The 27,627-nt window shown below is 38.9% G+C and overlaps 2 protein-coding genes across 2 annotated transcripts; both read right to left on the bottom strand.

Moving 5' to 3' along the window:
* Positions 1–328: 328 nt before the first annotated feature.
* Positions 329–3,426, bottom strand: LOC137298497 (perlucin-like protein). Its single transcript, XM_067830785.1, has 5 exons — positions 3,313–3,426; positions 2,838–2,920; positions 1,797–1,884; positions 830–1,049; positions 329–444 (listed from the first exon to the last, which is right to left on the bottom strand). Exons 1-5 carry the CDS (start codon positions 3,362–3,364, stop codon positions 420–422), a joined length of 468 nt encoding a protein of 155 aa, XP_067686886.1. The 5' UTR covers positions 3,365–3,426; the 3' UTR covers positions 329–419.
* A 6,437-nt stretch (positions 3,427–9,863) lies between these two features.
* LOC137297711 (uncharacterized) lies at positions 9,864–26,995 on the bottom strand. The gene is made up of 4 exons (XM_067829637.1): positions 26,898–26,995; positions 17,814–20,324; positions 16,829–16,952; positions 9,864–12,391 (listed from the first exon to the last, which is right to left on the bottom strand). Exons 2-4 carry the CDS (start codon positions 20,297–20,299, stop codon positions 11,531–11,533), a joined length of 3,471 nt encoding a protein of 1,156 aa, XP_067685738.1. The 5' UTR covers positions 20,300–20,324; positions 26,898–26,995; the 3' UTR covers positions 9,864–11,530.
* Positions 26,996–27,627: the final 632 nt, after the last annotated feature.

Genomic DNA, 27,627 nt, shown 5'->3' with positions numbered 1-27,627 from the left:
ACAACATTGGACAAAAGAAGTGAGACCAGCATCATTCCGAACATGCTATGCTTCTCTTGCACAGCTCACACGCCAGAACAGCTGCAATACTGTTCACTGCGGAGACAAAACCACACAATCACTCACTCACATGAAATAAAACCTATGATGAATGGGTCGATCCCACAAACTCAGTCCTCTCTGTTTTATATCTTCTACACACTGTGTGTGTGTGTGTGTGTGTGTGTGTGTGTCTGTGTGTCTGTCTGTGTGTCTGTGTGTCTGTGTGTGTCTGTGTGTAGGTTCAATGTGTTATTGTGCATGTAAAGCAAGCATGACAAAGATTATATTGATGTAGTAGTAGCATTTATACATAAAACAACCGAAGGCACATGAGAACATTTATTGAATGACCACTGTAGTCCAGCCATGGTGGAAACTCAGCCCACAAGATCGCTCGAAGGGCTGACAATGAAAGAAATATTAATTAACATACATAAGATTGAAAAACATCTCACTGGCATGCTTAGGGAATAACTAGAAAGGTGCGAGTGATTACGGAAAATATGCCCGAGTTGAAATAATGTTATTTTACACATTATTTTGAAGAGAGCATATTTCCTGTAATCACTCGTACAGAGCTGGTTATTCTATTTATTACCCATAATGTAACATTAAATGAACCACCAAATAAAAACCACCCAGAGACAGGACTTGTGGCCTCAAACACCTGATCCGTATTCATGCACATGTTAAACATAACTTCTCCAGCGGTAGTAGCATGACTACGCTATGGAAAATAGCCCCTCGAATAAAACATGCCTGAGTTATCCAGTTTTTCAGTGTTTACCTTGTTTCACATATGAAAGGTTGCTTTTTTGAACACAGGTTATCATTCCACTGATCCTGAAGATAATATTCAATCTCCACACAGTTTTCTGCGGTGTTCATGTTGTTGGGTTCTCCAGCTCTCCAGTCAGTAAAGCTCAGCTTCTGATTAGTTGCTGCCCAGCGGAATACGCCCTCTTGGAACAGGTCACTGGCACCAATCCATACGGCTTCATTGACACCTGGGTTAAACATTAAATAGGGAAAACACGTTCATCTAAAGGTGTCATAGGCAGCAAGCCATCCTAGTTCATTAGCAGATGTGTCAAATACTGAAAACATTAAGCACATGTTCAACTGAAGGCTATCGCTACTGTCATCCCTGAACATAGACCCTAAGATAGTCGTAGCGCGAAGATCGCTTTGTGGAATTATCTGAACTTACAAACAAACAACACCGGAATTCCTATCAGATTAGAAACCTGCCACCTCCGGCCCAACCCAAACATATTGCGCCACAACATCCTTTGGAAAACAATCACGATAGGCATTCCAGAGGTTGAGTGGATGAAACGTGAGGACTATGTTTTATGGACATACAACTTCTTTTACTCAGTGAGTGCGACGTTTCGACTTCGATACTAGTGTTGTTGTCAAGCAAATGGTACCATTTTCTTTTCTCGTGAAATATACGTGAGATGTTTGTGAGATGTTTGATTGGTCTTCACGCTAACAGGTTTCATACCGTCTGTACGAAAAGTGCTCGTGCAAGGGACAATAATCACAGTTTTGCGAAAACCCGTGCAAAACAAATACCCAAGATTTTGCTTGTATTCTGGCAAAATGGACATAGTGGCTGCGTTCTATACAATCAGTGTTATTCAATAATTGCACTAGTTAGAACGCAAATTTGGGATTGCAGCAACAATTAAAGCTGTGTACTTTCTTTTGTTCGTCAGTTTAAATAGCTATCCTCAAAAAAGTCTTACCTGACGACCTCATTAATCCCTTTACAAAGTCATTCTCGGATGAAGATTCAATCACAGCCAAGTATCCGTGGTATGTTCCACAAATTAACTGCAAGCGTATATAAGCAAAACATGAATACCTCCCATGGTAGCACTGAGGCGTGGTCTTTGCATCGCACTGTACAAACATTTCCTCTAACGTGTATATATGTTCATCTATCCTTATGCTGTTCATCACTTGTTTGATAACGGTGTTAGCAATAAAGAAGTTGTTCATCCATATATTGTCATCCTTCGTCTTTGCATCAGTCCGTCATAGTTCTTGGAGTATTCTTTATAAATCATAGAAATATATTATTAATGCATGTGCATTGGATTAGATTACCAACATAGCTACCACACTTTAATATACTCGGCACAAGAAATAATGAACCCCCATGTGGAATTTATAGTAGAAACAATGCTCCATAAAAATTGCGTGATGACGGCATTCAGCACGATCCGAAATCGGAACTCCGATCGGAAATCACTTACAGCTGACACCATAGTCAGCACCATGTTACCTTTAAATGATACACGCGGATTCTTGGCTATAAAACTGACAGAAAGCGTGCCCCACTATCTTTTCCCACCTCGACAGTGCATGACAAATGCACAGAAATGACAGGCCTTTGGCTAGATAGAGGGTGGGCAATCTTAGAATAGTGTTTCCCGGTTCTTCAGGAAGTCCAAAGACAGGGGAGGGGAGGAGGGAGTATACGCATCCTGCTGGGGTACCATGCAGGTTGAGTGAGTCAACCTAGGAACTGGGCGATTACACGCTCATCTACTGCTATGCAAGTGGTCATTCTTTTAAATGTTTGAAACGTGATATGCTGCCATTTTTTCAACTTTAATTACATTGCCCATCTCTGAAAGATATTCACCTGTGTAATATCTTTTACAGTCACGCCATAGCTGAAATGACTAAATTTCAACTCACACCTACACTCATGCTTACACGCACGTACGCACGTACGCACGTACGCACGCACGCACACACACACACACGTCTATACCCACACTGGCTTCTGCCCATTCCTCCTTCTCCATGATCACGTCGTAACAGGAATCCTCGAATGGCGTCCAACCAGGCGGGCAAACTCCTAAACAGAAGATTTCAGAATTGTTTAATTCCTTGATTGCAGTACACCTTGTCAGTTTGAAAGTGTATGTTATTACAACTTGCGCGTGTGCTTGTACCATTACGCCGTTTATTTCAGTAAAGGGCATATTTCCATTACTTTGACATACATGAAATTTTGGTTGGTTAGTTACGAACACCGCAATCAGCAATAATGAAGCTATATAATCCAATGGTCAACAAAATGAGTACCGATCTATGCAACGGATATGATCAATACGTCAAGAAAATTTGTGAACCTGACAACTCCTCACCCTTCATCTCCATGCCGTTAATTGGTTTTTACGACTAACACGTGTAGATGAAGAGCAATTCTAATCCAGATCATCATGGGCACATGAAATGTAACATTACCATCTACTGCCATACACATGGCGGAAAGAACACAGAGTATGAAGAGAGACATGTCCCCTGTAAAGCTGATCCGTTGAAACTGGTTGCACAATCACGTCACTCCCTTTCAACTATCTCGGTAACTTAGCAGATGGCCGACATGCACTTTAACCACATCACTGCTGATTTACATTTCTCATAGACGATTCTTCAGTATTAATGCTGTGCGAGAGTGTTGGTTGCTGGCAAAGGGTCAACTAAAGAAATAGGGTTGCTGAAATGGTAGGTGAATTTCGTCACAGGTGCAGATTAGTGAGTACCTGCGTTTAGTTTTAAACCGCACTCAGCAATATTCCAGCTATTCTCCAACGGTCTGTAAAATAAAAAATAATCGAGTCTGGACCAGACAATCCAGTGATTAACAGAATCATTGGACTGTATGGTCTACATTCGATCACTTACAGACTGCTGGAATATATCTGGAAGAGTTTGGTATAAAACTAAACTCACTTGACTTTCAGAGCCGTGTGGTTAAAGTTTCGCTTGTAACGCCGAAGATCCAGATTTAATTGCCCACAAAGGTACAATGTGTGAAGCCTATTGTAAAAGCGGTGTATAACCATATTCAGTCACTCAGTCCTTTCAGTGTCTGACAACCATGTGTGAGACGCTTTTCCAAGATTAAATGGGTTAAAGTGTATTATGTATTCAGTCAGATGTTATTTTGTAGATCCTTCTATCAAACTTTCTGAAGGACTGGCACTGATTTGAGGCCATCTGGTCCCGACTATATTTCAACGGGTGTGAAACATTCACCAAAATACACAGAAATGAGACCCGCATCATTCCGGGTCATTTGGGGCTTCTCTTGCACAACAGACTTTCCAGGATATAACTGGAATACTGTTCAGTGCATGGAATCACGTTAGATAAAATCCCTGATCGTTTGAGCGGGTCTGTCTAGCCCAAGCAAACTCAGTCCTCTGCATTACATTTTATGATTTCCTTTTCAGGTATGAATATACATATGGATAACGTCCTCTGCACAACCAGGGAGTTAAAGGTCACTGTGATAATTTGCATGTAAAGCAATCAACAAAGATTATATTGATGTAGTAGTAGCATTGACATTATTGAATGACTATTGATTTCCGACTTTGGAGGAGAATCAGCCAACAATATAGCTCGAAGGGCTAACAATAACAAAAATATTAATCAACACAGACTGTATTTAAAAAGATATCATAGGCTTACTATGTAATGGATGGGATACATTTTGAGAGAATCTTCTTTGGAGAATATTATGTCATATTATAGACTATTAACGTTGTTTGAGTGTAAACATTTGTGCTGTTGTCTAGTGTTTACCTTCAAGCTGTTTCACATATGAAAGATTGCTCTTACGTGTACTGGTCACTCCAGTGATCCTCCGACGCCTAATACTCAAACTCTATACAGTTTTCTGCGTCGCTGCTGTTGTTGGGATATCCAGCCCTCCTGTCAGTAAAGTTCAGTTTCTGGTTTGTCGCTGCCCAGCGGAATACCCCTCTTTCCACAGATTCACTTTCACCAATCCACACCTGGGTTAAACATTAGATGGGGAACACACGTTCATCTGAATGTGTCATCGACACCAATTGCAATCCACACGTCGGCACTGACACCTGGGTTAAACAGTAGATGGGGAAGACACGTTCATCTGAAGGTGTCATCGACACCAATCCACACGTCGGCACTGACACCTGGGTTAAACATTAGATGGGGAACACACGTACATTTGAATGTGTCATCGGCAGCAATCCATACGTCCCTAATCCATATTTCACATCACAGGTGTTTGGGGTATTTTGTGGCAATCAGCACCCTGAACATGTGTGATGGTGCTATTGACAGTTACGTTGACATTAATGGTGTTTGGAATGTGACATATTGCCAGTTTTTGTATTGCCCATCATTGAAAGATCTTAACCTTAAACTTTTCCCAGTTACAACATCCCTGAAATATTAACCAGTTGTTTTTAATTTTAACTCACTCACTCAGGTCCACAGTCACACTCCACTCACACCGACGTCTATACCCACACTGACTTGTGCCCATACCTCCTTCTCCATGACCGCTTCATAACAGGAATCGCCGAACAGCGTCCACCACGGGTGGGCAAACTCCTTAACTGAAGATCCGAAACGTTTTATCTGTGATTGCAATGCACTTTGTCAGTTTTAAAATGTATATTATTACAATTTACAATGTGTACTTTTACCATTACCGCCATGTATTGCACAAAGGGGTCTATTTCCATAACTTTGACATACATGAAATATTGGTTGGTTGGTTGCTTAACGCCGCACTCAGCAGTATTCAAGCTATATGACGGCTGTCTGTAAATTTCGAGTCTGGACCAAACAATCCGGTCATCATCATCATGAGGTCTACACATCTAGGGTACGATGAAAAATGCCAAAAACAAGTCAGCAAGTCAGACCCCTCAATCACCGTAATCGCCTCTTCAGACAAGCCTTGGTTGCAGAAAATCAATTCTAACAAAGATCGTCACGGGCTAAGTGTTTGAAGATAGACATGTTTCCTGAAAACCAGATCCGTTGCAACTGCTTGCATAATCACGTCACTCCCCTTCATCTGTCTTGGTAATTTAACAGCTGGCTAACATACGCCTTAACGACATGGCTGCTAATTTAATCTTCTCATAGAAGGGTTCTGCAATATGAATGCTGTGCGAGAGTTTTATTTGCTTGCAAAGGTCGAATGAAAAAATACGGTTGCTGAAATGGTAGGTGAATTTCTCACCAGCTGCAGATCAGACTGGTTTGAAAAACTTTTTGTTTTGTCCGAGTCTTCATCTGGCGTACGAGATGAGGAATTCGAATTTTCAAGTGTGAAGAAATAGTTCCAATATATATGTACACATACGACTATTTGATTCCTAGAGTATCATGTTTACTTACAAAGTAGAAAATTTTGAAACATAAGTGTTTATTACAAGTGCTGATCTTGACGACAAATAGTCTATGCAATAAAAACACGACATAAAACACATCCGAAACTTGACACGTGCTGCGCGAAGTTGCACCCTGTGAAGGCTGACATTCCTGATTTTGTCAGTCTTATTGATTCAGATTGACATTCATTTATGATTTACCTGATTCCATGTATTGTTTGTACATGGACTAGAGGTGCCGCGATAGCGTCAACGGGGTATGGACATGCTGCAGGAGAGGTTTAACACTTTTTAGCTCAGTGAAGACGATACTTTGGGACTAATTAATTGTCGCCTTTGGTCCACAGATGGATGTGACCCATCCACATTTTGTGTCTTGTTCCAGTTTCTAACATGCCTATTGCACGGAGCCACTTCTGATGTGACAGACGCTATATGTCAAAAAGTATAACTAAATTTTACACTATCAGAATAAGATAGAGTAAGCAGAGAGACATGTTCCCTGTAAAGCAGATCCATTGCAAATGCTTATGGTCATCGATCTAGGGCGCAACTGATATACGATGACGTTGCAACCAAGCAAGAGAGCTTGAATGCCCGATTCCGTTAGTCACCGAGTTACTGTAGATATTATGAGTACCCTTGCATTAGTTATGGCTAAACGTTATGTTTTCAAGCTGAATCAGGGTTTGTTCTTGACTTCTGGACAGGAGCAACAAAGTTTAGCTTAGGTGGACAGAACAATCTTCTGGGCTCAGTAATGATGTGGGGTGTGGTCACTGTGACGAAATTAATGTTGGACCTTAGGATCAAGGCCGACTGGAAACCACTCCGACTCAGCTTTTGCATTCTGTAGGTCGTTATGGTGGAAGGCTTTTCATCTCCAGTAACTAACAGTATTATTTCCATATTAGATATACGACCTATACATTCTGATCAGGACTCACAGGTTTTGGTCCTGGGTTCTCGGGGTCGCAGCTTTTCAGGGTTAAGGGAATCACTGACTGTGACTGGTAGAGTGAGTGAGTTTAGTCTTACGGCACCTTTATCAATATTCCAGCACTATCACGGAGATGAACACCGGAAATGGTTGATAATGTGACCTTTTCACTTTGTATTGTACTCTAATCTAGACCCCTTTCCATGGCCACTTTATCGTGATGGTGATATCTCTCACACCCCTAAACTTAGTTTAGCATAGGTGTCTTTGACACATGTTGCACAATGAATACCTACTTTCATTGTCGGGGTGGTAAGGTAATCTGGTGGGTAAAGCGTTCGCTCGTCACACCGAAGACCCGGGTTCGATTCCTCATATGGATATAATGCATGAAGTCCATTTCTGGAGAAAAAGTTCACTGTGGTAATATGTACGTAAAGCAAACCTAAGTCAGAGGTACAAATGTTATATAGGTGTATAATACACAAAACAAGCGAAAACGTTTTGTTCCAACTGTGATTGAGGTTTAGCCCACTAGACGACTCGAAGGTCTGACAATGACAAGAAATATTAATTAAGATAGGTAAGACTGAAAAAGATATCATCAGCATATCATACAATTCTTAGGTTATATTTTAAATACAAATGTTAGGACACATTTTGAAAGAATCTTCTTTGGAGAATATTTCCATCCAGCATTAACATTGTTTGTGTGTAAAACATGACTTAATGATCCAGTTGCTTAGTGTTTACTTTTTTTCACGCATGATGATCGTTCACAGATCATTCCATTGATCATGAAGAAAATATTTAGTCTCCACACAGTTTTCATTGTTATAGATGCTGTTGGATTCTTCAGTTAGTTGTGCCCAACGGAATATTCCCTCTTCCCACAAGACATTGGCGGCAAACCATACTTGTTCAGGTTTAGGGGACACATGTTCATCTGAAGATGTCATTGGCACCAAACCATACGTTCTCAATGACACATGGGTTAAACATTAAATAGGGAACACATTTTTATGTAAAGGTGCCATTGGCACCAAAGCTTACGTTCCCAATGACACATGGGTTAAACGTTCAATAGGGAACACATTTTTATCTGAAGGTGTCATTGCCACCAATCCATACGTCCTCATTGACACCTGAGTTAAATCTGAAATATGGAATACAGGTCCAGGGGAAGGTGTCATAAGCTCCAATCCATGAGTCCATTGCGGTCCCTGGGTTAAATATTGAAAACATTATAGACTACACATATTCATTTGAAGGTAATCGTAATTCAACAACATCCATTGGACTTTGCAAGCTGTCTATGAACGACGGCAAACGCCCAGATCCGCTTCGTGTTAGCGTTTGTCCTTTCCGTGTTTGAAACTGCAAAACCCGTGACTGTCAACCACAGCAGCACACTAGCTCTACCTGTTGAAACATGTTGTGATCACTAGTGAGTGAGTAAAGTTTTACGCCGCGCATAGCAATTTTCAAGCTGTAACAAGGCAGAGGGGCACCAGAAACGGACTTCACACGTTGTATCCATCAGGGGAGTCGAACCTGGGTCTTCAGTGTGACAAGCGAACTCTTTAACCATTAGGCTACCCCACTTCCCCCATTAGCATTTATGTCATAATAATAATCAGAGTATTTGTTTTGCGCTATTTTCTGTCCGCTGCAGTTGCTCAAAGCAAACGTTTCAAGGGCAGTACTTGGAGAAGAGATGAGTTTTAAGTTTGGACTTGAAGATAGCTAAAGATGGAGAGGTTCTGAAACCTAAAGGAAGAAGTTATAGAGAGGAGCACGGAATATGAATGATCTCTGGCCTGAGGATTTGAGATTGATCTGGAGAATGGTTCATAGAGGTTGACCGTTGGATCTCAGATCTGGGCAAATAACATGTTGGGTTTTTTGCCACTATTAGCAATATTCCAGCCATAACACAAAGGGAAACACCAGCAATGAGATCCATACAGTGTACCTAGGTGGAGCCTCAGTGTGATGAGTGAATGCTGTAACCATGTGGTTATCCTACCATCCACTGCTCTCTGGAGACCATGGAAGCAGTGACAAAGCAACTGGGCATGGAACATATGGCAGTCTGAAGCTGTGTACTCAAAGGCTGAAACATTTGTAGAATGACTTTAAATAGTAACATCTTCAATATCAATTACTTGAACATCAATTACCTAAACATATAAGTGGAAAATGTAATAGCTTTTGAGTGATAACATATTTGATAAATGAGAAATTCTCTGCACTAACATTCTAAAAGAATGAAATGACAATGTAGCTGCTTTATGGGTCAGGACTTGGCAACAAATATTAAGAGTCAACATGTCATGTGTGTGATGCAGGCAACATTCCAATATTCACCTATTTACATTTCCAAAACACCCTTCAATAATAATACATCTCAGGTATATGCAAATACTTTTGACCATGAGTGTATGTTCTGAAGACTGTTACAGCATTGTTCCCGACATAACACTGCAAGGGGCATCTGAAATGACCTTGACACAGTGTGTATGTGTTAGAAAATCGACCATGGCTCTGGGCCCAATGAACCACAAGGCTACTCCAATGCCACAGCAGCAACAATAGCTGAAACAGCTGGCATATTGAGATGCTACCTATCCCAAGAATGTCCCACAGGCTCTGATGCAACATAAACAACATGCTTTAATGAAATATTTTATTGCATTGTAGGTCTTGTGCTGACAGAATTTAACATTTTGTAACAAAAGAATCCAATAGAGTGCACAAGTACCTTCAAATGATACTTACTCAAACTTTTACTAGGGTACAGGTGAAACACAAAGACATATTTCCTCCCTCCAGAAATGTCCTAAAATTGTGGAGGTTACTTTATCATAAATGTTTGGACCATTGGCAATAAATAATTGGATTTTTTTCATCAACCATTCACCTTACGTCTACAAAGAAAGAAGCACTTCAAGATGTCACCAAGGTGGCAATAATTAATACAAATTTTCTAAAGTAAGTGTAATGAGTTCATTCAGTACCTCCCAGTAAATTCCTTGGTTCTTGAATAATATCCCAAGCAAAAATTGATTAGATAAGCTACTGATACATCAACACTACCAAAAAACAACAACAAAAACCAGTGAAGATGAACATATTTCATTTTGAAATACTTTCACAGTCAATAATAGCACAAAAGCTACTCCAAATGTCAACATCATTACATGTGTCACAGGGTCAAAGAGTGACTAACTCAAAATATTTTCCACTGTAATATCAACCTTACATACATAGACTTTAGTCTCTAAGGTCTATGACAGAATAGAAATCCTAATCAAGCAAAATTCTTTAGCTGAAGCTAACCTGATTACAGATCAATCTGATTAGTGGCATTTTAGAACTCCAGTCATCTGATTAGTTAAAGATCTTTCATTTTGAATGACTGGACCACTACTTAAGACACTGGTGATGACAATGAAACTTAAAACCTGGATTAAAGACATTTCAAGAACTACCAACACAAAAATGAGGGAAAAGAGTGAATGAATGAAAAGTATGCTCCCAGCACAGGTAATATAAACATAAAAAATGCCAAATGCACAGTACACTAGGAAAATAACACCCAAAACATCTTTCAACATACCTCCATCGCAGCATGTGAAGGAAGGGTCACATGCTGGAGTGAGTCAGTCATCAAAATGAAATTTCCTTAAATCCAAAATATAATTCTTGCTATATCAATCATATAAAACAATCATCATAAGCGAATTAATAACTATAGGAAAAAACATGAACACTTTTTATCAATTATGTGTTAACCTGTGAACTACAAATCTACATTTACCGAACAGAAACTACTGTGCCCAAGCATTTCATGGACATCAAGTCTTGAGGTTCTCCCACATAATCTTAGTCAGCATCATTTTTGATAAAAGGCAATGTCTTTTAGAGGCTCAAATACAAAATATACACTGCATTCTATTACGGTGTTAGTTTCATACATGAAGAGCTCTAATATTCTCTTTTCTGGTTATTTTTTTTTATAAAGCCATCTCCTGCTCAGGATGCAATGAATGACAGAAAACCAACAGTACAAACTGTACACCATAACATACTAATTGTATAATATAAAGTAACACACATTAAAACATCTGGGTCACATGACGAATCAGGCTTGAAAGTATTTCTGATTGATGCATCTTCAATGTTGTGCACCATGACGTGCAGTCAGCATTGTCAGTGACTTTAAACCCCAAATTTCTATGGACAATCGGATGTTCCAGGCCATGCATTTTCCATCTTTAGTTTCATTCCACACATGATTGCTGCCTATTGTCAAAAAATCTGATGCTCTTAACGTCTCTCATTTCCTCTGCTGCTGGTAATGCTGGGCACGCAGAATGTCTTGCTTACGAAATCTTCTCCTTTTCAAAAACCTTCTTGGACCATCAGGCCCTGCCAGATTCTCTGGTGTTTCACCTGGTTTCAATCTTATGGGCTTGTTTCTTCCAGATCGTACGAAATCTATGAACTCATCATACTTTGGTAGTGCATCCTTTTCGACAAACGAATAACCACCATTTTCTCCATTACTTTTGTTCAAGATTTCTACAACCTTCTCAGGTGAATGTTTTTGATAGAGAACAGTTATATCATCCCCCTCCTTCGTTTTCTTGCAATAGAAGTACTGCTTCAAGCTGGCCACCCTAACCTTGACATGTTTGGTTTCGTTTTCAGGAAGCCCTGGGCCAAAGATAAGTTCATCCATAGTTTCTGTGTTGGCATATTCCTCTATCATCTTGTCCAAGATGACTTTAACCCACTTGTTAACTGGAATTTTCGGTGGAGGAGCGGGGTTACCATCAGCATCTTTAGCAGTGTCATTGTCCGGGGTGTCTGGGGAAGCAGCAGCATCTCCAGGCACGCTTTCTCCCTCGTTTGCATCACTCTGTGCCTCATCTGCAACAGCTGAAGTGTTGTCACTACCACCCAGGCCTGCATCATTGTTTGCTGATGAAAGAGCATCAGGACTGCCTACAGCACTGCCCTTTGCATCCTCTTTGAGTGGTACCAGATCCTCCTTTTCGGGCTGCTTGGGGACATAGTCATCCACATACACAATGTCATCTGTGTCAGTGTCCCCACTCTCTGCTTTCATCTTGTCAGCTAAAGCCTTGATGGACTCAAATGTGTGCCAAATCGATGGCTGATCTAGGGGGACGATCTGTGAAGAGACAATACACTGACAATAATAATAATTTATCAAATCATTGATAATCATTCATACAGGTATACAATGAAAGCAATCTATGAGATACAGCTCATTTATAACATGAATCCAAACAAGAGAACATTTGCACAACTTAACTATGTTGTCAGTCAGTACATCATGTACATGGTCCTATAGAACTTGTATCAGGCTGTGACCTTGCCCAACAGTCTGAAAATCGAGTCTAGTGACAATTAGTTTGGTCAAGAAAGCTTAGTTTTCCCAGCAGTCTCAAACATATTTGGCAGATTGTTGTACCTATGAAAAGAACCCTGAAATGTTTGAATACAGCAATTAAGTAAGCTTAAAAAAACAATGCATTTAAATAATGCTGAATTGCATTGTTCATCATCACAAGTAATTAAAAAAGATGTGGCAAACTTGGAAACACTTAGGTTTTAATAATCATATTCAAATAATCAAATTAACAAAACAATTTTAATTTCTATACATAAATTTCTTCTTAAATTAATAAATACTTTAAAATTACTTTTCAAATGAAAATTCCAAACACAGTCCAACCTACTAGACTGTATCTCTGAAGTCATGGATGGTTGTTAGTGTGGATAGGGCAATATCCAAACATTAAACTTAAGACCAGTGCATCAGGTACTGCTGGGACAATACACTATTGTCATGATGCAACAATTATCACAAGATTTTACCTGCAATACAATACGTATCACGATACACACACATTGAAAGAATGACACAGAATTAAAATATTTATTGATTTATTTCAAGGTTTTTGTGTATAACAAACACTATTCTTATAAATAAACACATAAACCTATCATATCTTTCTCTAAATAAGTACTTTAATTTTAAGTTTTAAAAGTTCAATTGTTGTGTATCATTTTGTATAGTAGTATCCAACTTAAGTGTATCACAATGCATTGGTGCATCGTCCCAGCTCTAGTAACAGGGTACTGGTCTGCAGTTCATTATGGTTTACTGGCTCATCTAAATTTTAACTAATTAAAATTTGAGAAGTAAATTTAACGGGAAACACAAGCCCGGAAGAAGTGCACACCTGTGACAAGAAAAATGTTGTTCTTATAAAAATCGACTTTATTTGATGTTTAAATCATCACATACTTTTGAGATGAATTATAGTGAATATATTGTACTTCAACGATTCTCTTTCATGATTTATTCATTTTTAACAGTTTCCGATGAAGGTAAAGAATATGGTTAAATCATGTACCGCAGTCAGCCATTTTCACAACTGCTTCATTTATGGATGCTTTGGTCGGGCAATTTTCCTACTCACTTAAAACAGTGCATGAAAACATTGTGTGGACTATCTTTTTGTCCAAAAGCCCTCCTCTGTCTCTGTTAATGCTAGAGCCTTAAAATGTTTTGGGAGAGTGACAGAGTGAGCATAGTTTCATATCGAATTATCATGGTGGGACACATGAGAAATGGGTTTCACACATTGTTCCCAGGTGGGGACTCAAACCCAGGTCTTCAGCATGACAAGCGAACACTTTTTATCACTTGGCTACCCCACTGCCCCACATTCTGGCAAAAATAAGGCAGCGTGTGATGACAAACACAACATTTTTTTTTTTAAATTTGTAGATATCCCTATTCTGTTATAACAAACTGATTGAAGTAACATATATACTTGAATCTAAATGCATGTAACAAACCATGGTTATTTTAAAATTCTAAAATTAGTGACCTGTTATGAAGGTTGTTTGCTATTCAAAGTCCTTTCGGGATGCCAATGCACAAAAAATATATCTGTACCACAATTTTTTTAAGTTTGTTGTAACTGTTTAACTTTCCACAAAAACTATATTCATTAAACTACAATTTTTGTCCCCAGCGAGAACCATTCTTGCTGTTGCATGATATATCTGATATATACTCTTCAAAAAAAAAGTAGGGGATAATGAACTTTCAATTTGGATAGGAAGTGTAAACCTTGACAAACGTTTCAAGGACAGACATCTTATGAACACACCACCCTTTCCCTCTACTTCCACCCCTAAACACAACACATGATATGCACGTGCACAATGCAGCAGCTCCATACACATGCATGGGTCCCATTCTGGATTTTGACGCTTTTTGTAGAAGGTCGAGAAATCACTTTAATTAACATTAATTTTGACACTCATCTTGCATTACACATTTGTTAGTGCTTGTTTCTAGTCGTTTGTTTTAAAATAAAAATCATATACATACAAATTACATGCCACACACCAATCATCTTTCAAAAGGGACTACATTCGAAATAACTATGGTTATGAGGAAGTGCAAATGGTGATGCTCTCTCAAAACATTCAATAATACCATATCAACATTGACTTTGATAAATCTCCTAACAATTTTTAATTGTAAATTAAAAAAAATGAATATCCCCTACATTTTCTTTCGAGTTTAAATTACTGTAATACAGTATAGCATTCCATCACAAGGAAATATTTTGTCAGTAAATAACTTTCTCCTATTGATTTTGCATAACTTCCTTACTTAAAATAATTCAAATCTTTCAGTATTGGATCAAATCTACAGTCCTCAATTAATTGTATTCATTTCACACAAAGTTAAATCTGATTAATCCAGAAAATCTGACAGATCCACATCCGTCACTCTTGATTGCAAACATCATGGACCATGACCAGAAGTCCAGAATCCGGACTGATTTCTCACACATTATTCTCTCATGTCTGGTCAGTTGATTCTTGTCAAATGTTCTTTGAACAGAAACTGATGCCAAGCGAACCCTCAGCTCAAAATCACGAGTATCACAAGCCATGTCTGCTGTTAGTGCAATAACATGGCTTGGAGTGTGGATTGAGGGAGTATCTTTCAAAGCCGCTTTTAGCAATATTCAAGCAAATTCACGGCGGGCACACCAGAAATGTGCTTCATTCAAAGCACCAATTTGGGGGATAAAACCTGGGTCTTCAGCGTATAAAGCAAACGCTTTAACCTCTAGGCTATCCAAACTGCTTGGAATGGAAAGTTGTCTTCCAGTGTTAGGAAAATCAGGCATTGCTGGTGTAGCTTGGGATTCAAAATATTGCCAGCCATGTAAGTTATCAGGTATACCTGTATGTTGTCTTTGTTGTTCATTGGGTAGGGGTCGGCCTTTCTCCGAGGTTTATCATGTAGGAATTATTGTACATGTACGTCTTCGATCTTGACTGTTCACTTCCCGTGAGAAACCAAGGGGGGTAACTCTAGCTAGAATTAGAATTACTGTCTTGTCTGGTGAATGAGTGAGTGAGCGAGCGAGTTGGTTTAAACGCCACTTTTAACAGTATTCCAGTTATATCAGTGCGTTTCAGCTTAATGTGGGTAAAGCCCAAAGTGAGGCAGGTAACAGGGTTTTCCCCTTTGATGACACCTACAAGCAAGAGTGTTGACAAATCAAGAAACATAATTTGGGTGAACCAGTGATCAAACCCACAATCATAGGTTTCTGGAGGGTCTTTCTACTCAATGAAGTGAATAGCGGCATCATAGATGACCATGCCTCAAATGAATGAGATGAGATGAAATTAATACCAGTATTATCAGGTTTACAGAGAAAGTCAATTTGAGATGCCATGCCAACAGTTCAACATGGATCCCCCACTCAAAGAATACTGGCCTTCAACCAACAGGCGGGTTAACAACAAATCATGCATGATCGTGTTGGGTATTGTCTCATTTGGACTGCTGATTAAACCAGGCTTAAATCCTGGTCCCACACAAGTCAGGAGTAGACAGATTACATAGTAACAACATGATCATGGTTGCGACATTTGCAACAATTGTTACCAAACAAGGCACAGACTTCCACTGCAAAGATAAACCCTAGGCACATGGGCCAACTGGGTAACCCAACTCACTAGAAGATCAGGAATAATCTTCAAAGACTTTAAAACATGACACAAGACGTTTGTATATGACTGCACAAAGAACAGCACACTTGAAGAGTTTATAAATTCTCTGGATGACATGTCACGATGACTCAGAGTGATTGTTGTACATCAGAAAGAATACCCCATCCTTTTCATGGCGGTAGATGAAGTGGTAGATGACTCAACTAATCAATCACCTAGTGTGCCGTGTGCATTGAATATTCATCAATCACATTTGCATTTATCGGGTGCTTTTCCACTTCCAATGTGCAAATGTGTATCTATATCTGCTTGAATAACACTGTCTCAAATTAGAGTTTAAGTATGTGCACTTCGCAGTTTGAGGCACTGGAAACAAATTTTCACCATCACTGGCACACAAGAATATCAAGGTGATGCTGCTCAACTCGACATGCCAGATGGACAAAGACGTACCTGGACACCAATGAATTAGTTATACTGTTTTACCAGAGGGTCATGAAGTAAGTAACCACTGTAACAGTCTGGTTGGGAAGACTTCAAACTTTACCTTGATAGTCGTCTGAGTCAAGTATAACTTGAAAAGCAGCTTAACAGAAGCACGGTTGGTAGCATCAAGATTATGCATGGAGACAGCTTCGGACATCAGTTCACCTTGTAGGAACAACTGACATCTGAAATTGAAAGAGTTCAAAGTGGAAGTTTGTACAGTAGCAAAACACAAGAACTTAGCTCAACACAGTATTATATATATACATCATCTTCTTTACGCAATAATCAGATTTGTTCCATTTTTTAACATTTAGACAACATAAATAGACAACTACCAGAAAAAAGTTTGGGCACCAACAACAAGCAGCCTGAGGTCTGAGAAAAGTTAAAATCGTGTGGGGCAAACTGGTTCAAGTAGATTATTTACAAAACTGGTAGTCCCAAATGAACTGTGGACAACAGTGTCTTCATCTTTTCTAACTACTATCCAAATTCAGCTCAGATTCAATCTTTTAAAAATGAGGTATTCAAGAAAGTATATCGTTTCAAGTTGAGAGAAAGAGTTGAGTTTAGTTTTACACAACTTTTAGCAATTTTCCAGCAATATCACAATGGGGTACACCATAACTGGGCTTCAGACATTGTATCCTAAAGGGGAATGAGTGACTTTACTTTTATGCTGCTTTTAGCAGTGCTTCAGCTATATATTGATGAGAACACTCATGGGAAATTGAACCTGAGCCTTTAGTGAGTGAGTGAGTGAGTGAGTTTCGTTTTATGTCACAGTCACCAATATTCCAGCCATATGGCGACGGTCTGTAAACAAGTCTGGACCAGACAATCCAGTGATTAACATCAATCTGCGCAGTTGTGAACCAATGACATGTGTCAACCAAGACAGCGAGTCAACCAATCCAGTTAGTCGCCTCGTACAACAAGCACAGTCGCCTTTTATGGCAAGCATGACCTGAGCCATTAGCACGATACACATTAACCATTAGGCTACCACACTATCCATCAGCCTTAAAGAAATCAATACATACCTGTACAAGTCACCATAGTTTGTGGTTTTTCCTTGGAGAAGCATGAAGTTATTGGTAGCACTAAGCTGCAAAATGTCATACGCCCTTCCAAATCGGTCAAATCCTGATTTCTGATTTTCAAAGAGAATGATGTCTTTGTTGGGCCTCTTAATCTCTGTATAGTCGGGATCCCCCTTGACGAGGATAGCCTTCTTCAGGTTTCTTACTTTGGACCAATTTGACCAGTGCATCATCTTGTAGAACCCTTTGATCCACACCTCTGAAACCAATGGCATATTCATCAATTCAGAGTGAACCAATCGCTTGGCATCTGCAAAAAGAACATCGGACGAGCTGGTGGACAGGATCTTCAAGGTGTTCTTATATGCAGTTTCCTCAGCCTCTAATCTTCTAAAGCCTTCACCATCAGCAATGAAGATGTTATCCAGGTAAACTTCACATGACATGCTTGATCTGGTATGGTCTGAGGGGCCCCGTTTGTAGACATTTGTGACAGTCAAGCCATACTCTCGTGCAGTATTGTCAATCTCTACACTTAGGGGTGTTGCTCGTGAAATGTCCATTGCATCGCTGATCAAGTAGGCCAGCTTCTCTTCAGTTCTATCATCTGGTAACGGAATATGATGGTTTCCAAGTGCATTAAAAGCTGGAGCAGATGGAAGCTTGGGATCGAGTTCATCCATTGTGCTACCTTCCACGATGACAAAAACTGGGACTCTTCTCAAGATGTTCATACTTCTTTCATACGTAATCTGCTTTGCAATTTCTTTTGTCTTTCCGGAAGCCCCACCAATCAAGGTGTCATTGATGGTAAACCTTCCTCGATACCACACTTCACCACCTGGCAATGTAAATTCTTCATCACTGTATTCACGAGCGAGTCCACACCCTGAGTTTATGATTGCATCATCCAACTCAACAATGATATCATGAGGAGATTTTTTGCCACTCTTCAGATACTCGATCAGCTCTACTAGTTTCTCTTCACGGGACTTCAGTGTAATACCTTCATTGAGTTTCACATTTTCTGCCAGCACCTCAATTTTCTTCTTTTCATACTCCTCCAGTATTTGCATTTGTGTTGCCTCTGGACCAACATCTTTTAAAGCCATGATCTCCTCCACTGTCTTGGTTGTGAGGATTTCAACAGCTTGCTTGTAGCAGTCCTCCTTCACTTCCCTTCTCTTGTAACCAATGCTTCTTGCAAGGAAGACTGAACTGAAGTACAATCGTCCTGACATCTTGTCGCCACCATCTGCTCTCACCTTCACATCATTTCTGTAGTCTATCCTCAGCCCATGTTTGCAAGTGTCAACAGAATGATCAATGACATTAATAACATCAACAGTAGTGCAATTCTGCAACTTGATATATTTGATCAGTTTTTCAAGTTTTTCAGGTATTGGAGTTTTATCCTTTTCTGATGGATGAGGACGATCCCATCTCCGCCTCTGCATCCCCATCCCCATCCCCATTCCCCTATGAGGACCAGGACCTCCACCTCTGCCCCTGTACCAATCAAAACCACCACCACCACCAAAACCTCCACGTGGTCTTGGCCCATCTCCAAATCGGAATCCTCCGAAAGGACCTTGACCAAAATATCCCCCTCTCATGCCTGGGAAGTGTTTCTGATTGCCAAATGGCATCCCCATCATGTCTGGGGCCGGACCACTGTAGCCATGGTTTGGTCTAGTTGCTGGAGTACCCAGGAGGGTTTTCCCTTCATTTGAAACTGGGGCTGTGTCTTCAGCTGCTTGCTGACTTGGTGCACTTTCAGTATCTTGGCTTACAGCAGGAACTGGTGCAGCAGGAGTGGGTTCCTGAACAGAATTTCCATTTCCGAAAGGCTTCTGAATATTTCCATTTCCTGTTTGTGGTGGAGCAGTCTCATTGTTTCCAAAGGTTGTACCCCCACTTGCTGTTTGACCATAGTTAGTTCTATAACCCTGATTTTGACTATAGCCGCCTCTCTGACTGAATCCAGTCGGCTTATTCTGCTGACCTCCTCTCCAATTCCCTCGATAATAGCCAGAGTTGTCACCATAGCCATAATTAGAGTCAACACCAGTAGAAGTGCTATAATTGTATCCTTGTCCCCATCCTCCACTGTAGCTGGATTGACTGTACTGGTTCGGGTCTACCCCATAACCTGTGTTCTGGTCCTGCCCAGTAGTCGTCCCTGTCCAACTGTTAGTTCCTGTTTGTCCAGTCCCCCATCCTTGTCCATAGCCAGCATAACTGCCCCAGCCATAGGAATCAGCCCCTGATTGCTGCTGTGCCCCTCCGTAGCCTGTGCTCCAGCTTGTGGTGGTGGGGGCTGTGTAACCTGTGTTGGTGTTGGTGTTTTGAGTAGAATAAGGGTAGGGTGGTGGTACTGGATAAGATCCAGCTGTACTCCACGTATTAGCATCCATTTTCTGTTTCTTACTGTCCGTCTCCCCCGTGTCCATACTCCCATACTGATACTGAGTATTAGAGTCCATGATTCTTGTTGTGCTTGATTACCACCTGAAACAAACAGAGATCACTGATTAGTTACTAAACAAGGTATGTAGCTTTTCTTCAACACCTAAACTAACAAGACAAGTTTCGTTAATCAAGTCTGGACCAGTCAGTCCAGTGATCAACAACATGAGCATCAATCTGCGCAATTGGAGACCAATGACGTGTGTCAATCAAGCCAGTCAGCCTGACCATCCGATCCTGTCTTACAACAAGCCTAGTCACCTTTTAAGGCAAGAATGGGTTGCTGAAGACCTATTCTACACCCGCACGTTTCATGTAGTAGTGCAGGAGAGACCGATAAAATAACCTGTCAGCTGAAAGATCTAGAAAGTCAAAACAATCTCTGGACTATTGAAATGTATACTCTATCCTAGAACATCATGTGAAATAAGAAATAATAATAATGGTATTCCTGTTACAACATAAACCTACTTCTACCTGTCTCAGCGTCTCTTATAAGCTCTATTTGATGTTTTACTGGCCTTGCCATCCATTTCAATCCTTCACAGTATAAAGTATTTCGTATACTACATGACTGTACCACATAAACATGAAACAGATTGATTTTAAAGTTAACAATGAAACAATTCTAAATCCAGCTTGGTTTACATCTATCTGAATAGGTTATACCATGCCCTGTCGCCTTGTTGATGTGGGAGGAATGATTTGGTCAAATCTCACTAACACAAGTACAGTAATGACACACCTGGTACTTGGGATAGTCTTGGATTAAAAATGCAAACCATAAATTATGAGAGCTGCCTGTTGATTAACAACTCACAAAGCAATATTCCAGTGATATGAGTGATCTTTGGAGAACGGTCTGTGTCTAAATTTGGCATTTCATTTTTAAGACTTGGATGTACAAAATAAAATCTGCACAAATACAAAGAGACTCAAACACTGAAGTAATAGTCAATTATTTAACAGGGAAGTTCCCTGTGCTAATAATATAATAAAATCTGGCTAAAATCAATAAACAGGTATATCAAAATTCAAACCTGAAATTTTACACAACTGTTAATATGAGGAGTTTAGGATGTATACATCTCTGATTACTAGACAGTGGGAATTCCATGTTGTAATTAATATGCAAATTACAAGAGGCAAATACCAATCAACAATGCATTGGCCAGCAAGTGACTGCCTTGAGCCCAACATGTGCAATTAATGCAACAGGTGTTAGGAACTACATTTTGCTTTGTCCTCAATTATTGATCTTTGTTGTCCTTGATACCTTTATTGAATGACACTAAAAACACTGGTTAATTTTGAGCAAAGTAAACAGCTTGAAAGCTATGCAAAGTGGTTTTACCATTACACATTTATTTTGCTTGAAGTAATTTGAGAAGGCTGATTATCAATATGAATTTGCACATACATGACAATAAGTATTTGGCACAAGCTGATTGTAATTTTGTCTTTCAAAAGTATTGTGGAAGTATGCAAACTATCAAATTTGCATACAGTTTACCCTCAGACAATACAGACAAAGACATATAAGTCAAAAAAATAGTTTTCTGAAAAAAGTATCTTTTTAAATAATATCTGATGCTGAAATAGTTATAAGTGAGGATCAGATAATGAACCATAGCTTGATCGAGGTGACTACTGCTGCAACATTTACATCCTCTTACAGGTGAGGTGAAATGGGGTTTAACATCTTACTTCAGAACAGAGACATAGATAATACTTCATTACCCTGAAAGGAATTCATTTTGTAGCACAGAGCTTGAGAAATAACCCAGATGAATAACAGCATAACATATGAAACTACTAAAAACATATTTGCTTAAAAAGAAATTAAATGAGTAAGATGATAACTGGCCAAGCAACATTTGTTTAAAATTGCAATACTTTGAGGTACAAAAGATGTTCGAGGTCTTTTAGTCTTGGTGATTGGTACTGTGTAGTGGTGACCAGATGGTAGAAGCTTACACTCTTGATAAAAAAATGTGCTGGGTCATTAACGTTTTTTTCAGACGTTGAAAGTACTTGCCACTCAAAAAGAAGTGAAATATTATCGAAAGTGACCTCAGGTATTTTACTAGCTGTATGCTACTATTCTGTTAAGCTCTTCATTTGTTTCTGGAAGACTTAAAGATATTCGACCATCACTGAGAAGAAAAAGTGAGTATACTCTGAATAAACATGGTATAAAACAACATTATAACAGATTGGGAAACTTTAAAAGATGGCAGTTTGCGCATTAGATGGAGGCGTTGTTGGCATTTACTACACAGGGCATTAGTATTGGTATTCCATGTTAACCTGCTATTAATAAATGTTCCCAGGTACTTGCATTGAGTGACTCTCTCAAATGCTTCACCATTAACAAACAAAGGTGATACTCTTGGGAAGTTACTTCTGAAGTTAATACACAGCTCATTTGTCTTTTTCACATTTAAAATCAAATGATTCTCTGAAGACCATGATGCGAAATAATTTTCATCAGGGTTTTACGGGACGCAGAATTCCTGCGTATTGGACGTACAAATTTGATGAAGGACCCCAAACTAAAATCCTGAGAGTACTTATGGATGCAATATTTGAAAATTATTTTACAAAATATTTGTCTCTTTCCCAAATTCAGTGGCTTTCCATTCGCTAAGTTGATGCAAGAGCGGGAAATACCTCAGCTTTCAAGGCTTTGCATGAATATCACGAGGCGATTCATTTGATGGGGGTATTGTTTGAGAACACTGAACATCAACAATATCACAGTACCCTTTTATTTTCACTGTTGTAAGAAGTGGTTTTATTGGATAAGGATTGGTTCCTAACGACGCTTATTTTCCGCAGTCTTCTATAAGGATCATGATTGGTCAAAATGTGCATGTGACCTATGGCAAGCAATCATATTATAGCAATGGATATTGTGCTCGTAAATTAAAACTTTCATATTCGGACAAATATTCGAGGTAAAATCCCATTATTCTGAACATGTTAGGCAAAGCAATCTATTACACATATATTATGGAACTTAGTGGACATATCATGCTTTGTTATGACCTGTGACAAATGTTTCATGCATGCATTATAGCATTAAAATTCATGTCGGAGCATAATGAAAGCTGAGATGTCAAATTACATCACACGATTGCTAAAAAAAAGATGGAAATAGTAAGTTTTTATGACAATTTTTATGACTACTATTGTTGATTTTATTCTTCAGTTTATTCACTTTGCTTAATTATTTTCTTGAAACATCGTTAATTTGCTCCTTGACAACTTTGATGTGGACCCATTGTCTAAGCATGTGTCCAAGATTTTTTTAATAACATTGCAAAAAATAGTTCATAGCTCTAATCCTGTTGATAATATAATCATTTGAATTTAATAAGTGTTTTCAGACACTGTGAAAAGTGATACATTTGATAAAAGAATCATATGTTAGTTAGGTCCTCAAACTTATAAATCATTTTGAGGCAACTACTGTCTTGCCCGTTTACCTGCCTACAGTGTCATGGGACTCATAATGTATTTCCCCATTTTTCCGGCCTACAATGTTGAATAATGGGTGTTGTCATTTTTTCTCGTCTTATTATGTTGTAGTTCAAGGTCATTCATATTTAATCAAAATAACATACAGGTGATATTGCTATATCATACTGAATCATATATTCTGTTTCCAATCATTATTCTAATAACACTGAAACTAACTATAATATAACAAACTCAATATCAAATGGGAAGCATCCATGATCATTGATTTCATGCATATCTGAATTTGATGAACTCCCAAATTTGAAAATTAACTATAAAAAATATGCACTGAGTCCCAAGGACTCACAGTTTTGAGGAGCTATGTAAAACCCTGCTACATTATCTGTGTATTGTCGCACATATGTAATCATACATTAGTTATTTTCTATGTTAGTGCAGTCATTGGTGTATAGAGTGAACGGTACTGGTGACATAACACAACCTTGTGGCGCTCCTGTAGTGATACCATACCGCAGTTACTGAATCCTGCTTAGAATAACTGTTTAGCATCTTGACATTGTTGCACATGTGGCTTGCGCAAAATCTGTAAGATTATCACTGGACTGATTGTGTTCAAATATTTACTTGGTCTAGTTTCTAATTCTATCACATTCATCACTTTGTCTATAAAACTCTGAAGGTAGCAGACCTATTTCTATACTTCAAAACTTTTAGGGGCGATTGTTGTCTTGGTTAAGCATTAGCTCATCATGACAAAGGCAAAAGTTCAATCCCCAACACAGGTAACATATGTGAAACCCTGTTCTGTTGCCCTATCGACATGATCAGGGTATTGTTGAAACAATGGTAAAAAGGGTGTAATGCTCGACATACTAACAGATGACATTTTTACAGTCACATATTTATGTTATTGTTCACATCAAGCACTTGATCCATTCCTTCAAATTTTCAACATATTTCTCTATCTAGTGTTCGAAACAAACACTTACAGTATTAGTAATAGTCACATGGCACACTGCATGCCCCAGTGTTATATACCATCAAACACAACTGCCACTGCTGAAAATGTCTCTGGTAACCTCACACTTTCTGCTCATGTTGAACAATGTTCATATGCTTCCCTAGCAGTAAATGTTTTACTTTACAAATAGAAAGGACTAGTGAATTTACATATTTGATATAACAAGTTAATAGGGGTCATGAGTCAACACCATAGGACTCGAGAGCTTCTAGGATGGAAAGAAATATCATTGTTTGATTGACAGAGATTGAGGGTAAGCTGATATTTTAACTATTTCAACCCAGGAAACTGGGCTCACTGTAATCAAAATGCATGCCAACATTACACTCATCTTAACTAATGAAGCTGTCAAAACCACATTCAAAGAAGATTAACACTGACACAGACCAAACAAAATTATACAGAAAATGTGTCAAGAACTTGTCTTCCACATTGACAACACAAGTAAAACTGTTTTAGGATCTGACTTTTAATTTCTTGAATAGTACAACCCTAGATGGCCACAGTACACAGACTGTTTGTTTGTTTGGTGTATAACGTCACACTCAGCCTGGAACCCTGGGGTCAAAATCCAAATATGGGGGTCAAACAATTTACAAAGACAATAGATTTTCAACTAATCATTTCTTTTTTTTTTAGGTGTATGACTCTAAGTCTAAATTCTAAAGAATTTTCATGTGTACTTTCAAATCAGTTTGAAATCGGAAATCAGTTTAGTTACATGTATTACCTATAGCATTGAATTGTTTGGTTTTGATTAGTAATTTTATTGCATCAGAATCGATGCAGTGTTTGTAGCTTATGTGTCATATAAGTAGGTTTCCTGCATCAAGGGGAACCCTGAACAGCAATATCCCAGCTGTATGATGGAATACAGGGCAAATTTTATGGATAGCAACTTCTTGAGTGTATTTTATATTATTTTATATTATCCTAGCCCCCTTATCAGGTTGAGCTGAGCTGAATTGAACAGTAAGGCTTAACTGTTAACTCCCATGACCTCAGTTAGTTGTTCACGTTACCACTAAATTCACAAAGTTTTCTTATCTTACGCACCCAAAACCCATAACATGGGGATACTAAAAAGCAGGAAAATGAAGGTTATTATTGTAAAGTCAAATCAGCTACGAAATTGGAATTGAGTAAGCTTAAAGGCAGTCAAAGAATCATCAGCAACTGGACATGCCTGAAACATATCTATGCATTCTTGTTTCAGAGACCACACAAAAATTAATACAAATGTTTAAATAATAAGATGGAATTAAAGTTGTAAAATTTGAACTTAGTTTATACTACTTTTGCAATGAATATTTGAATTTCAGTTTTAATCATGGTGAAATAAGAATACCAATTCAGAATAGGGTATTTCACACTAATTTTGACATTGTGCCATTGAATACAATACTAAAATACATCTGTATTTGAAAAAATATGAACAAAAACTACTAAGGTAATGGTGCTGAGACGAAAATCGCGGAGACATTCCGTGTATGCAAATGATTTACAAAGCATATGCAACAAAACAGCAGCTGATGTTAGATCACAGAGATAAGGATAAGATTAGAAAGGTCATAATTTGGAAAATGGGACAGAAAATGTGGTTCGTCATTCTCCAATTACTGTGCTATTGTCGATGGAAATAACAAAGGTAAACGTCATAACTCGGTGGAAATGCAAACACCTCTTTCGCTACGTGAACGGAATATCAAAAACAATCACTGAATCAGAGTACAAATGGCTTTGGCGTAGTTTGGGTACGAAACTAACGCAAAGCCATGTGACTTATGTTCATTTGAAACGTCTTGTACACATCAGGAGTGACGAATATGTTTAAAAAATATGTGCGTGAGTGAAGTAGGTTCTACATTGTGTACCAAGTAACTGCATATGATTAATGTACTAATATCGACCGAATCATTTCACTCGTTTTCGTGTATAATGTCGCATGGCTCTTGTCTGCGCCTTCGGAAAGAGGCCACAGACGCGGCGCGGCACGCTGGCCCTTCGGAAGGCCATGCCATCAAAAGTACCCTTATCACAGCCAAAACAACATCATATTTTGATACAGTTGCCAATAAAGAAAGAATACATAGTTATATCGTTCATACCGAATGCAGCATTCGTCTGCTCACGCTAAAACTGTACTGTATTCGAGTCTCTGCAAATTAGACCGTGCTATCAACTTCCTGTTGAACGTGCAGGATGTAGCGAGTTATTTCCCTTAGGTGTGTTTCCGCGACGCCAATATGGGACTCGGTAATCCGAGAACAATGTTCATATATACTTATAACATTTGTAAGGTCTGCTCACAATTTAGTCAGGTTTGAGTTACATACATTCATGATGTTTGTCAAAAAACATTTATATGGCATACTATTTTATACACAAAGAATGTTCAGTGACATTTGAATGTTCAATAGGAACCACATGTCAAGTTATTGAAACACTCCTTACAGTATGTCTTATTCGTAGAATGCAGACTGTCTTCAGGGCAGTGGGGTAACCTTGCTGTTAAAACGTGCGCACGCCACATCGAGGACAAGGGTTCGATTCTACACAGTGTAAAGCCCATTTCTGGTGTCCCCAGCCTCGATATTGCTGGAATATAATAGCGGTGTATAACTATGCTCACTCGTTCACTCACTCACTCACTCACTCACTCTCTCACTCACACACACACTCTGAAGGACACCGTGAAACGGTTTCAATGTGTAGAACATTCACGTATATGTGTCACCTCAAGGTATACCAGTTAATACTGAAAGTGGATGATTTAAATTACATTGCATTAGCGAATTAGTGTCTATAATAACTTGGACTGATCTTTTGTTTTTATAC

The sequence above is a fragment of the Haliotis asinina genome, chromosome 10, assembly GCF_037392515.1.
Source record: "Haliotis asinina isolate JCU_RB_2024 chromosome 10, JCU_Hal_asi_v2, whole genome shotgun sequence".
NCBI classification, from domain to species: Eukaryota; Metazoa; Mollusca; class Gastropoda; order Lepetellida; family Haliotidae; genus Haliotis; species Haliotis asinina.
Note: the sequence above shows the minus strand (reverse complement) of the source record. Positions and strands in the feature narration are given on the sequence as shown.